At 31.5% G+C, this 17,855-nt stretch overlaps 2 protein-coding genes across 9 annotated transcripts; both read right to left on the minus strand.

The window, feature by feature from the left end:
- Positions 1–664: 664 nt before the first annotated feature.
- LOC138179107 (dynein axonemal assembly factor 4) lies at positions 665–3,505 on the minus strand. Its single transcript, XM_069111559.1, has 8 exons — positions 3,383–3,505; positions 3,072–3,309; positions 2,800–2,998; positions 2,202–2,703; positions 2,027–2,127; positions 1,798–1,951; positions 1,521–1,730; positions 665–969 (listed from the first exon to the last, which is right to left on the minus strand). Exons 1-7 carry the CDS (start codon positions 3,503–3,505, stop codon positions 1,524–1,526), a joined length of 1,524 nt encoding a protein of 507 aa, XP_068967660.1. The 3' UTR covers positions 665–969; positions 1,521–1,523.
- A 286-nt stretch (positions 3,506–3,791) lies between these two features.
- Positions 3,792–17,634, minus strand: Spn (protein phosphatase 1 regulatory subunit spinophilin). Of its 8 annotated transcripts, XM_069111467.1 has the most exons (20): positions 17,221–17,634; positions 17,018–17,061; positions 15,510–15,608; positions 15,099–15,373; positions 13,451–15,012; positions 11,174–12,461; positions 10,871–10,891; positions 10,549–10,773; positions 10,195–10,381; positions 9,851–10,114; positions 9,413–9,768; positions 8,939–9,194; positions 8,410–8,463; positions 7,828–8,133; positions 7,367–7,753; positions 7,039–7,300; positions 6,746–6,958; positions 6,520–6,660; positions 6,287–6,393; positions 3,792–6,195 (listed from the first exon to the last, which is right to left on the minus strand). In XM_069111467.1, exons 4-20 carry the CDS (start codon positions 15,359–15,361, stop codon positions 5,944–5,946), a joined length of 6,144 nt encoding a protein of 2,047 aa, XP_068967568.1. In that variant the 5' UTR covers positions 15,362–15,373; positions 15,510–15,608; positions 17,018–17,061; positions 17,221–17,634; the 3' UTR covers positions 3,792–5,943. The 8 variants fall into 8 exon arrangements, with proteins under 8 accessions (XP_068967568.1, XP_068967573.1, XP_068967570.1 ...); XM_069111472.1 differs by lacking the exon at positions 17,018–17,061 and having other exon boundaries at positions 13,553–15,012; XM_069111469.1 differs by lacking the exon at positions 17,018–17,061 and having other exon boundaries at positions 8,939–9,161.
- Positions 17,635–17,855: the final 221 nt, after the last annotated feature.

Raw genomic sequence — 17,855 nt, forward strand, 5'->3', positions numbered from 1 at the left:
CACGAAAAACAGTGCTTGGGATGCAACCGGTACCTACACGAAGAAGAAAATCAGAGGGTAGATGATAATTTGACTGATGACTGGTAGAAATTTGTCAGATTCAAAGTATGAAAAGGAAAGGGAAATACGATGAAAGGAGAAAATGAGAGAAAGAGGAGGCAATTGATGAAGAAAGGATGATTAGTCACGCGACGTAACATGGTCCCAGTTCGAACGGGAGGTAGGACCCACTAGTTGTAATTATAGTTATCTTTGCGATGTTCTCGGAACGCTTTGCTTCAAGTCCTCCTCGAGCTTACCGAGAAATGAGAGAGAGAGAGAGAGAGAGAGAGACGGTGCGAATCGCCGTAGGACGAGACAAAACAATATGGCCAAAGGTAGATCAACGAAGAAAGATGATGAGAAATCGGAAAAAGAGGGGAGGCAGAGGGCATCGGGCCGAGGATGAAAGTTACATATATATATAGCAGGAGAAAGAATTCAGATCACAGAAGAGTAGTCGCAGTTCTCGACCCGGACAATTGCGAGTGAAATCAATCAGGACGTGTTGATTTTCAATTAAAGTAGAATTCTTCTTCACCAAAATCCCATTTAATACTAAGAAAGAACTGAAAATATGAGAAGCTATATTTTACTATTCATTTCTATCCATCTTGCCTTTGCTACAATTGGCAGACATCATAGGTAAATTATATTATATCTATATATAAACTCAAAGCTTATATTGGTCACATGGCTTTGACAGATCGATTAAAATAATGGATTTGATTTTCAGAGATAGTGGATTTCTGAATCACGTGCAACTAGTGCATGAATTTCGGTGTTCCATGCCACAACCGAGAGCTATACCAGTGGCAGAACTTTTAACTGTCGGCCCTAGCCCGGACGAAGTTTTTTATCCTGCCTCTACCGTTTTGACACGTTGCAAAGGAGCCGGATGTTGCCCGGATCCCAAACAGATTTGTGCACCTATCGAAACCAGAAACGTCAGTCTTGTTTTCATGGTGAAACACACGATTGACCGACAACGTGACAGGCACCACGAAGTGATACATGCTTTGGAACATACAAAATGTGGGTGTGTCCATAAAAGAATGATAAAATTTGATTGATTCATTCTATTGAAATTTTTTCTTAAAACAGCAATGAAAAATACTTATGCGTTGTTATAAGAATATTATAAGTAGTTACTTAGTTACTCGTTAAAAAATTGAAATATACCAAAATATTTATAATCGCGCGATTAAATAACATTACATAATTAATTTTAATGTAGGATAAGTTCCTCGATTTAATCACTCTTCAGGATTGTTGACTGTGATATTTTTATAACATAATATAAAGCACTATATGTTTTTTTATAACACATTAATAAATGTTTTTGAATAATATATTTTTTTCATATTTAATTCCTTCTCAAACACCTTTTGCTTTACGATGCTTCGTTCCAAAAATAATAAAAACGAATAACGTTCTACCAGCTTTTTCAATTAGTCAAATAATCTAGTTCACCTACTTACTTGTTAGTCTTTTACGTCGAAGTATTGTTTCGCGGCCAACACGTCACGTTTTATACTTTCATTCTTTGGTGTCAATTCTAGAGCAGCTTCTAGTTCAGGAATACCATGCTGAGGCGCAGACAATTTACAGAGGGCTGCGCCTCGTCGAGCGTGACACCTGGCCCTTGACTCTCGATTACTTTCGCATTTCGGTTCCATTAGTTCTAGTGCCTGAAAGATAAAATGAATGTTTCAATTTATTTTACAAGTTGAACAAATTACAATTTCAACGACTTACTTTAGAACAATCTTCTACACATCTACAATAATTCCCTAATGCATAATGTGCTGCTGATCTATTCACATAGAGAGATGCCATTTTATCACTAATCTTAATGCCACATGTGTAAGCACTTATGGCCGCCAGATAATTTCCAACTTTGAAGAAATCACTAAAAGATAATGATAAATAATTTGTATAATAATAATATAATTAATATAAGGCTTTATCAAAGTATCAAACGTACTCTCCTTTATCTTTTAACCATTGCGGATCTCGTTCTTCCTGTCGAAGATCTTCCGCGTTAAAACCAATTTTGCGTCTTGCTTCTACTTGTTTTTGCAACCACTGTAATTCGGTCAATATTAATATGACTTTCTTCTATAGTAATTTTAATGGTCAGAAATATAAAAAAATAATACTTCTTGTTCTTCAACGTGAGAGCTTTCCCTAGCCGGTGTTGGGAACTTCCGTTCCGAAAATGTTACGTTAATTGTACCTGTTTTTCTTGGTAATGGTACTGATTTTGAAGGTTCTTCGAATATGTTATTTCTTTTCAACATTTTACCTTGTATCGCAGCTTCTACAGCTTCTAATCCTGGTCTCCTCTTTTGCTGTTTCTCATAAACCTTACTTAAATCTTTTTTATTTGTCGCTTTTACTATATCCGAATCTGAATCAGAATCTTGAGAACAACTGGTGTTGTTTTTGTTAATAAGAGAGTCATCTCTCTTCTCTGATACCTCTATTTGAAGATTACTCTCTTGATTTATATTTACCGATTGTACTTCTATAACCTTCTGATTGTTGACAGCTTTAGATTTAAATTCTTTTATAGTGTTACTACCGTTAAATATTTCTTCCTCGGTCATCGGGCGAGATTTTAACACATTATCATTGTCTTTAAACCATTTTAGTGGCGGTCTTATAAAAATGATATAAAAAGAGATTGTTAATTATATTAAAAAATAAAGAAAAAATTTATGATATAAGAAAAAATATTTAAATTCTGGTACATACTTGTAAGCTTTTCTATTTTCTTGTATTTCTCCTTCAACATTAGAAAGAAATGGTAATTCAGCTTTCGATCTCCAGTCTTCAAATTCCTGCATAGCTTCTCTCCGGTGTGCGTCCCGTATCGCATCTATTTTATTCAGTGTAGCTGTATTGACACTGATTTGTTCTTTCACTGCTTCCTTTTGTAAATATTGACGCTTTTCTGAAGGAAGTTATGAATCATTGGAAAATATATAAGTTATAAATTGTAACATTATTTACAATTCTCTACATACCACTCTTAAGTTTCATATTTTCTTCGGCCAGTTTTTGAGCATGTTCTAGAGCTTGAGTACGGCAATCTCGTTTAAAATCATTGTTAATATCTTGCACCTCGAGAGTAGGCCACTCCAAATTAGTGTTTGTTTTATGCAAAGCAACTATTGCTTCTTCTTCCGTCAAAGTACATTTACTTTCTTTTTCAACAACATTAGCCCAAAGAAATAATTCTAATATGAATGGTGGAAAACTGATCTGTTATTGAATTAAATATCGTATGTTATTTATATACATTTAAAGATTTAACTTTAGGAATTAAACTCTACACCTTTACGTAATTATCTATTACGAATAAGTCAACTTTTTTTGGATGGCCTTTCAAAGGTACGTTCAATATAACAAATTTTGAAGTTTGACGCCAAGAATAGTCTTTAATAACTATAGCTGGCATTTTCTTCTTCAACGCAATGTCCCATTACATGTAATTCTCGCTATCGAAGCAATGTAGATTATCGATCAAACATTTTGCGATATACAGCGCTTTATTTGTATACGAATAGTGGGTGGTGAATACGAATGAATATACCAACATGCAGGATTCTGTTTCTATATTTATGATTCATTTTCGTACATAAAAAATGTTATTCTAACAATAAGTACATATGTAATATATGTTACAAGTATCGAATATATTTTCAATACTTCATTTATCAGGTAAAAGGAACAAACTACGAAGGTATAGTACGAATTATTTTTAATTAAAACGTTTAAGAGTATTTGTTGACAATACTTTTCATAGACATTATTAAAAAGCTGCCATGTATGCAACTGACATTCTGTGTCTTTATCCATGGAACTATAATTTTCTCTCTCATGAGCAATACTTGAAAATCATCGAAAATGTATGAAAACATTCAGATATTATGTAGCTCTATAGAGGAGTACAAGTTTTGGTTCTACAATTACTTTTGGACAAATGACATTTCATTACGTCATACCTAAGCCATTGCTCGAAAATCAACTATAAAAACTTATTGTAAATCAGTCGGTTTTTATCAAACATCTGCTCCTACCAAATCACAATAGTTATTTAAAAACGAATTGCAGGACGTTCCAATTCATGAAAATTTTTAATTCATTAAACGCACTTATATCTCAAAACATATTAATGGTTACCCTGAGACGCAAGAATGTTATATGCGTTGATATTTTTAATGAGTTCCCACATTTCGTTGTACATAACGACAAAAGTAACAATAATTGTTTTTGAAATATTGTGATACATAATATTATTAGAAAATGGAGGACCTTTGATAAACGCTTAAGTTAGGAAATTAAAGACTATTTTTTATAAAGATATTATGACACTACGGTTATGCCTCTTACACGCCTTATATCATAATCACTTTTGTAGATTACAGTATTAATGATCGTTCACTGCATAATATGTACAGTATATGTATCAATGCTAAATACTTTGTTCGTTTAATTGTTTTATGTAAAAGAAATTATTCTTTTTCAAAAGAAAAACATTGTACATTAAGAATGGTATAAAGGTGGAACAAAGTACTTAACACTGTACAAAACTTAATGCTATTATAAATAGGTATACGTACAATAAAGTACGTTTGTCTATATTGTACCCAAGCGAGTCCCGTAATCATTTGAACAAACATTTAGAATGAACTTTTGTTAGGATACTAGTTTAGTATTAACATATATTACTTAATACCTAATGTATCCGTACAACATTCACGCATATATAGGGACATCGCCCAAAGTATAAGAGCTCTTGTGGTTTCTTTTTACTTATATATGTTGATAAAGGTAAAATTATAAAGTATCGCATATGTGGAATGTCTGAAGTATATAAAACGCTAAAGAAATTCATCACATAATTTCAGAATTAATAAGATGGACGTTGTGCGGATTTCTAGTGCATAATTCACAGATTAAATACAATAATACAAACGTTGTTACGATTAAAAGTAAGAAAAGTTTTAATACAAATATCAATATGCTAGCATGATAGAAATTCATTAACACTTCATTCGATTTGCTAATTTGAGAGAATTTGCTAATTATGTGAAATATAAACTGAGCAAATTTAGACGGAATAAATATAGATAAATGAAATTATTTTATGATTTGATCAATCTACAGTGGAATTTAACACAGTAACACATACTGTATTGGCAATTACAAATTCGTTGATATTTCATGATGTACATATAGTAAAGGACAGTCACTTCTCTTCTAACAATAGTTACACTCTAGGACTCTATTTTACTAATATTTATATTATTCATTATGAAAAATTGTTACACAATTGATAGTAAAAATAAATACAGAAACGATATATTCTAGTAACATGAAACTTATGTTTCTCTACAAAACTATACTTACAATTATAAAAAAATGTTAGCTAATTAAATTTTTATTACAATTTATCTAAATGGCTTGAATTTTATACATACATATCGCATGCATACATCTGGCATAGTAGGCATGCTTTTACATTCATACACATTCTCTTCCTCGAAATATATTCATTGTTATTTTATAAATAATAGCTAGTACAAATACTATAAGAACAGCATGAATGTGAACCAACTTGAATATAAAGTTAGAAATAAATGCAAAAATCTGAAGTTAAAAAATTTATAAATAATAAAATTTAAAAATTTCGGATATGAAGAAGTCCGATCGAGAACATTTAGAACTGTGTGTGTGTGACTGTTTATATGTACTAAAGAATTAAATACAGACGGAAGAAGTGAAAATTACAATCACTGGAATATCGTACACAAAATTTGAATATGTCACCGACTTTTTGTGCAAAGTTATTGAATTTTATATGGGACATAAGTACATTAATGTACGCACAAACTATTTTTTTCGTGCAGCTTTTTCTGCTTTTCGTCGCATTCGTTCTATTTCTTTCCTCTCCTTGCGTTCCCGATCTGCTTGTGCCCTAAGTTCTTTCAATTTTCGTTTCAAATGGGATTTTTCATCTCCACAAATGCCAAAAGCTTTGAGGTCACGAGACTCAAGTCGTAGAAGGTTTCCACCATTAATTCCAGTTTCCAAAAAGCGCGGCGCATAACGCTCCAAACCAATTCCTGATAACCACTGACAAACCTAATACCATTTTTCAAATTACAAATCCAATATTTTGCAATAAATCTATAGTCTTTAGTAAAAATATTTCTTTAAATAGATATATACTTACTTGTTCTTTGGACCAATCGGTAACTGGTGCATTCTGCCAGAAGTGAGACTTCTTGTCACCTAAACCAAAGTCGCTTGGATGAGGAGGCAACCAAACTTCACTCGTATCTAGATCCATAATATTTACACACGGGAGGGGTAAAATTATGAAAAACAAAGTGTATAAAAGAAAAGAAGAAGGGATCAAGAATCAATCATTCACTGCTTGCATCGTGTTACGAATACCAAAAATACCTGTTTTAGACGGACTAGGGTCAACAGCGGGTGGGCTCACTGATCCACCAGAAGACAGACTAGAAGGTGAACTACCTGGATGATGCCAAGGTGTGGAACCACTACCAATTAAATTTGATGAAGGGATAGTGGCCTTTTTTACTATACAGATAAACAAGTCATTATACAAAAAAGGAGCTACTATCTTTGAGACACTCTTTTTTAGGTATCTGATAAGATACATTACCTCTTTGATTAGCCTCGCTTACAGCTTGCCTTATTTCTTCCACTAAATGATGAGTAACTAAAGCTGGATCGCTAGAATGTGGATTATTTAAGTCACTAAAATCCCCAGAACTTTCTCTTGATGAAGACATGTCGTTTCCACCAAGTCGTCTCTCTCTTTCTGCTAAAACTTGTTTTAACTGTTCTGCAAATGATGCTGGTGGTCCGGTTAGATCTATGTATAAAGAATCGATAAGAATTGTATATTTAAAGTTTTACAAAGATTGCATATAAAGAGAATAACAGAAAAACTACTTTTTTGAGATTGTGGCCAACTTTGTTCTGTCATAGCTCTGACTTGTGAACTAATAGTGCTATGTTGTCGAATTGCTGTCGGATGTGTAGGTTCCACGTGTTTACTTTTCAATGAACTAATTGAAGAACTACTGGAATAGGAACTCAAATTTGATTGCTTTGATGTTAAGTCATTTGGCGATCTGCTGCTTGTGTCCTGAGAAAGTAATTTAGAAGATGAATCTTCATCAGTATTGTCACCTGATTCGTCCAAACCATAATCCTGAAATACAAAATGATTAAATAAACATTTCGTTCCCGGATTTAGTAATTGTGACTATATACTTACAGAACTGCTGTTGCTAAGGCCACCAGAACGTTTAGGAAGTTGTCGATTTGCAAGTCCTCCTCTACTGGCAAGTTCAGCTTTACTTTTCCCAGCAGAATTATCAAGAAGTCGATGTGCAGGTACCGCTCGATCTAACTCTTCTTTGACTGGCAATGGGAGCGGTAGTTTTCTTTCGACCGTCGCTGTTTTATCACCATCATCCGGACTACTCAAATCTGATGTTTCAGTATCTGAAAGTTGACAACTAGTTGATGAGGGAGGAGGAGGTAATTGACGGCGCGATAACTGTGGCGTAACAATCCTAGCCGTAGTTCCATCATAAGGCAATCTCACTGGTAATCCAAACCTTCTTTGTGTTTCTGTTAATTCTACTTCCAATGTGATTACCTATAATTATTTATAATTAATTTTTTGCTACATATATATTGTTTTCATTTTTTTTATGATAACTGATAACATACCCTATCTTTCAAACTTTTAACAAGAGCGTTATATTCCGTATCCTTCTCCTGTAGTAACTGTTGGTAAAATTCATCTCTAGCAGCAATATCTGTGCGTAATTCGCGAGCTGCTCTCCTGGCTCGGGCATATTTTTGTTGTAAAGCAGCATTTTGTGCTGTTGCCTGAGAAAGCATTTCTCGCGCAGCTATTAAATCCTGTCTAGCAGTACCCAAGGCTCTTTCAGATTCGTGAAGTCGTAAACCAGATTCACGCAATTTTGCTGCATATTCCTCACTGCCAGCTCCACTGTTTTCTAAGTCTACAAGCTATGAATAAAACATTTCAAGTAAATTTGTTTGCAAATATATATACAAAATACATGTATAGGTTAATATTCCTTCAGTAAACCGTTTTACAATCCTTTATGTTAATTATGACAGCAAATCAAAACATAGAAGCTATATGAAATGGTAAAAACTGAACAAACTCATAAAAAATACACACTAAGCTACACATAAATTGATAAGTATAAGCATGTGACATACAAGCAAAGTGCATCAACACACAAGAATGACATAAAATTATGTATCTTATGACATTACCTTAGCTTTGAGTTTTTCCACCTCTCCATCTGCTAATGCTAGTTTATACTGACTCTGCAAGCAGTGAACAACGAACACAGTGCATAAGCAACACCAAAATATATTCACGCTTATAAAACCTATGAGGAAGTGCTTATGGTATATATAAGATAGCAATATAAACAACATATATACATATATGTACAACAGATTATAATGCACATGTTCATACAAATTTATATATTGCATTCTATACAGCAATATTTTAGATAAAATTGATAAAAACAAACACAAAACTGAATATTTTGTGCAATAATAAAATAATACAAAATATAGTTTGATATAAAAATTATAAAATTTCTAATTTAAATTATCTTACAAAGATAATGAGACCATGGTATGTATTTCTCATTAACTATATGTTTGAAGAGAATATAAAAAAACTTACAGATGAAAGCTATTATAACTAAATTATTATACACATAAAATAATGCAAATTACATATGTTTTATACTACGTATTTCTTTTTTTATTAACAAAAAAATAATACCTCTTGTAAAAGCAGTCTTAAACTGTCAACATCGTTTTGTGTTGTAGCAGATGTATGTGGTGGCATTGATGAACTGATGATAGGGGATCTACTCCGACCGGAAGAAGATAAATAATTTTCTATGGGACTTTGAGGAGGTTCCCCTTCTGAACATGATGACATGGCTGGAGAACCTGGTATTCCTCCCATTCCTCCGACAGAAATGTCTTCACTACCTCGTTGGCTATCGGGTGAAGCATCCGAAAAATTAAGTTTTCTGTAGAAATTTACTTATTTTAAAATCTCTTAGATAGCTTTATGAAGTTTTTAATTGTTTGAAAATTGATTTCCCTCAGAACTTCAAGAGGCTTCGAGCTGTCATTGAAGTGGCCGCAATTTTCGTCATAAACATTAGCGAGCAAGGATAAGCCATCATTGGGAAATCATTTTTAAAGAATATAAAGATTTGTTGGTTGTAAATTAATTAATTAATACCTTGCAGAATTGGCTTGTTGTTCTCTTTCTTTATCTGCTTGGAGGCTTTGTCGAATTAACATAGCTACTTCCGAATTTGGATCACGTTCTCTGCCAATTACAAAACGTACAAGACCTGAAGTATTACGAAGGACACTAGCTGCATATGCTTGTGTTACTCCAACTAGAGATTTTCCGTCTACTTCAACGATTTGATCGTTTACTTGTATTCTGCCTTCTCGAGCAGCTGCGCCTTTCTCTGTGATTGTTTTGACAAATATACCTAATTTTTCTAGACCTGCATCCGCACCGACACCCATTCCAATAATACTTAAACCAAGACCTTCTGGTCCTTTCATAAGTTCCACTGGAAATACCTAAGAAATTTGTTGCTTGTGTTAATGTATATACAAAATAAAACATGCACCATCGTTCAATATTGATTTTAAACAATATTACCTCCATTTTTTCAACTCGCTTCTCAAGTTCATACTCTGCACTGGCAGCAACAGGATCTACATCCTCGTTTCGTCGATCGTACTCATTTACTGAATGTGTTGAATAAACTCTCATTGGTTTCGTATCAAATGAAACTTTAGACATTTTTTTAATTGGTATATTTGTTGGATAATCATCTTTTTCGTCATCTGATTCTGGTATCCCTGCAACTTCCATCCAAAAATGACCATCCTCAAAATAGTGTACACCATTTTCCACCAATACCTAAATAAACATTATAATATTTAATTATGACTTATTCTTAAATTATATTTAATAAACATATGTTTCATCTATGATCTTACAACTTTGCCGGGTGTCGGTGGAACATATTCGTCTTGATGTTCCGTTTCTGTATCATCGTTAATTTCGTAAGTATCGTTTAAGCTATTAACGGAACCAAGTAAACCACTTTCACTACCTGTTACAGAACCCACTTGACTCTCCGTCAACGAGTCTATTGTTAAATCGCTACGTGATCTATGGGACAAACTAAAAGGTCATAAAAATTTAGTATTTTTTAATGAAAAATCGTTATAATTTTATACTAAATCATGTCACTGCGTGCTATTAATAAAAGTAACTAAAATCAATACATAGCATTAGCTGCAAAATAGTTTTATAAAACATAAAAAACATAAAAGACCAAACTGATTCACCTATAATCATTAGTGGTGCTATTTATAAGACTGGTATCAGGAGCAGACAAGACATCAGAAAGCCAATCTGGTGTATTATCTTGATCATCCCTTTCCCTCTCTTTGTCCATTTCTCTATTTTTATCAATAGAATTTTCTTCACTTACAACTTCAGCATGCGTAGTTGGTGATAATAATCTTGCTATCTCTTGAGCTTCCTCATCCGACAATAAAGCTGATCCTTGTCTAATTGAGTATTCATATGATTCACGATGCTTTTTTTATAATTTAATATCATGATCAATGAACTAAACATTTAACCAGACAATAATAATTAACTCACCTTATCTTTTTCTCTAGGATGCTGTGTTTTGTCCCAGAACATTATAAGTTTGTTTGAAGTCACATTCAAATAAACATGAATAGAAGAAAATATTAGAATTCAAAATAAGGAAATAAAAGTTATTAAGCTGTTTGCGAGTTGCTATGAAATTATTTGCCATATAACTAGAATTATCATAATGGTAAAATACAGAGACGTATTTAAAGAAATCTATATTAAAATTTTAGTGCATATAATTTTAAATACATTCATTATTATATACAATTTTGTGTATAGTTGTAATTATTTATTTAAGTAACTTACCGAGAACTTAGCAGGTTTTCTGCTTCATCAGCTGTCATAGTATCTGGTGTTACAGGAATTTGATTTGTAATAGCTTTAGAAAGATTTTCTGTAGCAGTATTAGAATCATTCTGTTCCATGACATGTTTCACATCCATTGCTGGTGTATGTTCCAGATTTGTAACAGTTTTAGTATCACTGGAATCACTATCATCATGAACACTACTTTCAGATACAATATGTTCATTTAGTTGTTTCTTTTCTATATGTTGTTGTGTTACAATAGCAGGTGATACATTTTGAGGTATATTAATTTGTTGAACTGTACTCGTAGAAGTATTTTCTTGCAACCTCAACTTTGCTAGTTCAGCTTTTTGTTTCTCTTGTTCCCATGTTGTTTGTGGTTGATCTAATTGTTCTATACTTCTATTTAGAATATTACTTATTGTTTGGGAATTGGATTTAGATGATGATACTGTATCTCCTGCTAATGTTATGAATTCTTTTTTATTATTCGTTTTTGACATAAATTTGGACGTATTTTCTGAATGTGCAGTATCATCTAATTCTGTTTCTTTGTTAATCGATTTTTCTGTTGAATTATCAGCACTCTGAACACTTGGAACTATTGAGCATTGATTTGTGTTTAAATAATCTTTTTCTATTTGATCTACTTTATTATCCGCTTCGACAAAACTTGACCGTTTTCCAGATACTTCTTCTTTATTTTTTGCTAGTTTTTCTCGTACAGAGATCTTAATTTGATCATTTTTGGCATTAGATACTGTTTTCTGACATACTGTTTCAGAAAATGTATGCCTTTCATTGGCAATATTTGATTTTGACTTATTATCTAAGACTACATTTTGATTTCCTTCTGTAATCGCTGAATTTATTCGTACATGATCTTGATTACTATCTTGAGATATCTTATTATGGCAACCTTTTGTTGAATCAGTTTTTATTAAAGCATTTTCTTCTACATTTGTGTTTACTTGTGGCTTAACTTCATCGTTTTGGGTAGAAACTTCTTGATTTTGTTGCATTTTCTTTACATATGGCGAAGGTATTGGTATATCCTTATGTTCTAAAGGTGGGTATTCTTGATCTGAACTAACAACGGATGGTGGACGTTGTCCCAAACCAGCAGCTTGAAGATCGACGCGTACATGAGATCGCCGAATAACTGTCGTAGTATCTGGTTCATTGAATTTTGAATTTTTTTCTAAACTATCCTTTTCAGCAATGGATTCTGTATATGCTGCAGGCTTTTCTTGTTCTTCATGTTGCAAATCATAACTGTTACGTCCTTAAATATCAAAATATCATTTATTGTTATTTATAATAAAAAAATTTACATGCTATGCGTAAATATATGTATATCATCAATTTATAAGAGAAGATGTGAAATACCTCGGCAATCAATGCAAAGTAGTCGTAGACACATGGTACTTGTATTTCTTTTATGTATAAAATAGTAAACAATATATAGAATTGTAAAATCACATGTACAATAAAAACACTGGGGTTAACGTTTTTTTAAACTACAACCATAACTCTGAATGTTTTAAAATTTCTCATAACATATAATGTTTGATAAAAATGTGTTGGATATGATGGATAAAATGACACACATATTTTACATAAAGGATTCAGGAAATATTAAAAAAAAGCAATTTTGTAATATAAAATTGAAATTACTATTTCTAACAATTTTTCTAAAAAATATTTTTAAAAACACATTGCAAAAAATTTAACATATTACACAAAAGATAATTTATGCATTACTTATATACATCTTTATGAAAAGTGTAAATCCACTTTTCATAAAGCAGCTACCATAAAAATTATATTAATTTTCAATACAGATTTTTTATAAGCACCGATAAACAAATTATTAAAATTTGTAAAGTACTTCTCTGAAATAAATGGTGTGAAGTAGAACCAGACAGAAGCAGAACAGAATACACAGATTTCTATAAATAATACTGTTGAACCAGTAGGAGGAACTAAGATCAAGAAGAGAAGGAGAGGGAAGAGAGGGAGAACTTCCTTCTGCACTGTTACTTTTTAGTATTTTGGCACATAGCCACAATAAAATTGCAAAATTTAGATATATTGTAAGATAATTGTTTTATAGTAATTAATAAAATATAAAATTCACTTATTAAAATATAAAATTTAGTTAAATTTATGTTTATACATATGTATAAAATGTATTTCCTATTATATATGTTTGTATAGGTATGAATTGTGTTATTGTATACGTATGAATCGAATTATTCACATATACTATACCGGCTTGAAATTTTTCTGACATTTCCTTATCTGCCTTCTCCTCTTTACTATCCTTGGAAGGGGAGCTAGGGGAGCTCATACTAGAAGATGCACTATCCGTACCTCCAGAAGGTGGTCTCAATTCCGGATCTGGAGATTTTGACGACTCTATTTTCTTTTCTTCTGTCAGATTATCTTTCTTCCTCACAGTATTTATACATGGTCTGGCCCAGTCTGGTCGTGGATCAGGTCTTACAATTTCATTTTTGGTTTCTGTATCTTCCCTGACACATTTTAAATCAGTTGCTTTCTTTAAAATTTCATCGTTTTTGGCTAACCATTCATTTCTCCACTCAGAAGTTTTAGGTGGCGAACGTATAACATTTGAAGGATAATTTAAATATTCAGGAGCATCAAGAAGGTCACTATCTTTCCTTGTTTTACTTTCCATTGACATACTAACAATATTTTCTATTGACATACTTCGTGTTGGACTAGACATATCAGAATTTCTTTCATAAGAGGAAATATGTGACTTTGTTTGTGAATAAATATCGATACTTGAACTTGCGAGAGTATTTTTAAGAGGTAATGCACAACTTTCAGAACTGTTTTTCGAATGATGCACTGAAGTATTTTTCGATGTATCTGCATTTCGTGAATGCAATTTAGCTGCAGTATTCTTTTGCACTACTGCATATTCTGGGATGAATGCATCTTGTGTTTTCTCTACTGTAGGATTTTTTGAAATTTCCCTTTGTTCTTGATTTCTTTGGAAATGTTTATTTTGTACATTTATATTCTTTTGTACAACTGCATATTCAGGTATAGTCGGTGAAGTATCAAAATATTTATTTATGGTAGCATATTCCGGACTACTAGGAATATCTGGTGGAGATATTGCAGCAATACTAGCTGGTCTCTCTTTCTTTGCATTTGAAGTAGAAGAGTTTCTTGTTGGTGGTAATGGTGGAGGTGGTGATATGGCTGACGATCTAACAGAACAAAAGCTTGCAGATCTTGTAGCTGGATTAGCAGAAATATCTGATGATCTTTTTGACTCACTATCAGTACTTGCAGCATTTTGTACATGTCCTACAGAAGTAGCTTCAACATTCGCTTTATTTGCACTCTGATTTAAAGAACTTTGAACCAAAGATCTATTTGGGTCTGAATTATATCTACTTGGTCTTGTTTTTGAAAAGTGACTAGTCCAATTTTTTTGTTTCTCAATTAATTCTTTTGAGTTTAATCTCCTCTCTGGTTTCTCTGGTTTCTCTGGCCGATCATCCAAACGATTTTCTTTGCCATAATTTTTGTCAAATTTCCCAAATCCTGCTCGTGATTTATGTTTATCTGGTATATTATCCAAACCATGATTATGACCATTTTCAAAATGTCTTTCAGCATTCAAAGCTGGTACACTTGCACTCCAATTGCTCAAATGATCTCTGGTTCCTGGAGGTGATGGTGATCTAGGACGTGGTGATCGAGCTGGAGATGTACAACCTGAACCAGAATTTGCAGAGCTAGAACGTGATCTCAAACCATGTAAGTTACTAGGTTTTGTAATCCTGTCCACCCTACACAGAAAATATACTCTGAAGATAACTGAATAGCATATTATATATTTTATACATTTATTTCCTATTTGTTATTATACACTTACGGTTTATTTGGTTTATTCTCCTCCCCAAGTTTTTCAAAAAGTGCACGTGCATTATTAAAACGGGCTACATGACTCTCTGTCCTAACAACTGTAACTTGTGTAGGAGATTCTTTTAAAGGCACAGCTGGTTCCTTGAAACCATCTGATAGAATATTATTTGTTCTATGGCTTAGATTATCCAATTGTGGTTTTGATTGAAAGATATTTGCAATGGCTGAAACCTTTGAGCCACCAACTCGTTTCTTTTCTTCCACTGTTGCCATGATGTATTTCTCCTAACAGAAAAGTGATGTAAAATATTGTGTAATGCACATAGCACTTATGAACTGTTTCAATAATTTAAATTCAATAAGTCTCTATAAAACTAATAAGTTTTTAAAAAAATAGATATACATTATATGTTATTATTACCTGCACCTCTTGTATATAAAAGTGATGAATTTTACAATTTGATGTATTTCAGCCCATTGTCATTCATATATTTTTTGTATTTATCATGTTTTTAATGATCTGAAAAAAAAAGATATTATACTAATAGATGTGACATGAAAGTAATTGATTGTACATGATTTAACTCATGAATAAATTTGATACATTATATTTATTTATAAAATTGTTTTGTATCTACATCTGAATTTTAATGTTTCATAAATGTTTATGCAGGTCATTGATTTATCAACTCTCAAGACATGTCTTTGAAGTGCAGAGCATATTCTTTGATAACATTAGTGGAACATTTTATTATGTTACATATTAGATATATTTACTGTGATTGTCTGAAATGATTTAAGTTAGACTTAAATGGAAGGCATAGCATAAAGAGGTGGGGTCTTGTCTGGGCTTCACCCTCCTCCTATTGCCATAGCACACCATGCTCCTGCAATCAATACTTGAATCCTTTCTCTGTAGTTGAAGTATGAAAAGTGGAAGCATGCACATGTTATATTCTTATATTATGTACAGTGCATATAATGTATACATCTTTGTAATAATAGGTTAAAGTTAAATGTAGCTTAAAATAAATAATAAAGCTACTGTAGCAAACTTTTTTTCATTTATATAATCTTTTCTATAATATTTTATGTACAATACTTAAAAAAATTATCTTTACTATTTATTCTTCCAATATTTGCTTAATTAAATATAAGTAAATTTAATAAAAAAATTATGGTCTAACTGTAATAAATTAATCACAAAATATATAGTGTCATTAACTATTAATCAAAAGATATTTATAAAAAATTACATGGTAATGTTTATTTATTCTCTATCATCTTTTTTATAATATGAATCTGTTATACCTAAACAATTATGTTACATATATTAAAAAAAAGAAAAATAATATAATACTTTATAATTAAAAGAGTTTGCTAATATTATTAAAAGTTATATTGATTATCAGATGATTCGTATTTATCAGATAATACAAACATCTATTAATAATAATATAAAATGTTACTTTGTATGAATTATAGAAACAGAAGTAAATTTGCAAATTTTAATTCAATAATTAAGTTAACAAAATTTATATACTAGCTTTCTTTAAATATGAGTTTTTTTGTATGATTTTTTATTAAATGTTTTAACATTAATGAATCTGCTTGAATTTTTGTTGAATTCCTCACTTTCCATTTACATACCTAAATAAAGAAAATAAAAATATTTGTGTCATATCACAAATTTTTCAATAATAATTATTACAACAACGTATTCACCTTAAGCTTGAAAATAAACACAGGTAGATAAGCGGAACTTTAAATATTATTAAAAAAAAATAAATATATGTTTAAGAGAGAAAAGGAGTTACTCATAATAATTCTGCATGTGTAAAATTTAAAATGCATCTATAAATGTTATAAAATGTGAATAATTTAGTATGAGTAATCAAACAATATTTACAAAAATTCAAGTAAACGTACGTTGTATTTCGCCATTATAAGCTGCCAGACCAGCGAATTTGAGCCTTGTAAAAAATTTACAATAATAGTTATCATTGAAAAATTCTTTTAACACACAATTTTTTGAATAACTTTCAATTTATAACAAAGTAATATACTCGCAATCAAATCGAATTACTTTTGAATAAAGTATGACAAATTGTTTATAGAAAGTATAAACTAACCAGAGGTGTCACCATGTGCACGAAACCATTTTCCTTTATAAGATGTATTTTCAGTGTTTTCTATCTTCTTTTTTCTAGTGGCACGGCTTTTTTCTCACATGTGCAAACACGATCGTAAGAATATTGTTTTATCAAATTCTAGGTAAATATGATAAGACTTAACTGTCGACTTTGTCAAGATTACTTATATTCGTGACAGACGCTTATTCCCAAAAATTTTTTTATTCTCTCATATACAATAATACTTGCACAATAATGATAAACGCGTGAACTGATGTATTACTTTTAATTCTAGTTCCTAAATAGCCACTACTTATTTCTGGCAATGAATTATGATTAATTTTACATCACGATACACTTTCACAACCGGCTGTAATCTACTCGTGTCAACAACCCGTGAAAAATGATCCAAGATGGTCGTTATCTCTTTTTAAAGATGGCGACCATGAATGATGCTAGGGATTTTAATTCTAATAAATTTTATGCGGAAAAAAATGTTTTATCCCCTTTCTATGTGTTTTTTACGTTTTATATTTAAATACATCTTGATTTAAGTAATAAATTTAAATGAATAATCTTCAATAAATCAGTAAGATAAATCCTATCCTATAATGATAAGAAAATATATATAGTTT

Source organism: Bombus flavifrons, chromosome 4 (genome assembly GCF_040668555.2).
Source record: "Bombus flavifrons isolate JBK064 chromosome 4, iyBomFlav1_principal, whole genome shotgun sequence".
NCBI classification, from domain to species: domain Eukaryota; kingdom Metazoa; phylum Arthropoda; class Insecta; order Hymenoptera; family Apidae; genus Bombus; species Bombus flavifrons.

Bases quoted from the DNA above. Each gene is read 5' to 3' on its own strand.
- LOC138179107 (XM_069111559.1), bottom strand. From the start codon at position 3,505: ATGCCAGCTATAGTTATTAAAGACTATTCTTGGCGTCAAACTTCAAAA. The intron at 3,310-3,382 runs GTGTAGAGTTTA...ATTCAATAACAG, and splicing joins TAATAGATAATTACGTAAAG to ATCAGTTTTCCACCATTCAT. The intron at 1,731-1,797 runs GTAAGTCGTTGA...TTTATCTTTCAG, and splicing joins GTGTAGAAGATTGTTCTAAA to GCACTAGAACTAATGGAACC.
- Spn (XM_069111466.1), bottom strand. From the start codon at position 15,361: ATGGCAACAGTGGAAGAAAAGAAACGAGTTGGTGGCTCAAAGGTTTCA. The intron at 12,462-13,450 runs GTATAGTATATG...TTGATATTTAAG, and splicing joins GTCAGAAAAATTTCAAGCCG to GACGTAACAGTTATGATTTG. The intron at 10,115-10,194 runs GTAAGATCATAG...ATGTTTATTTAG, and splicing joins CACCGACACCCGGCAAAGTT to GTATTGGTGGAAAATGGTGT.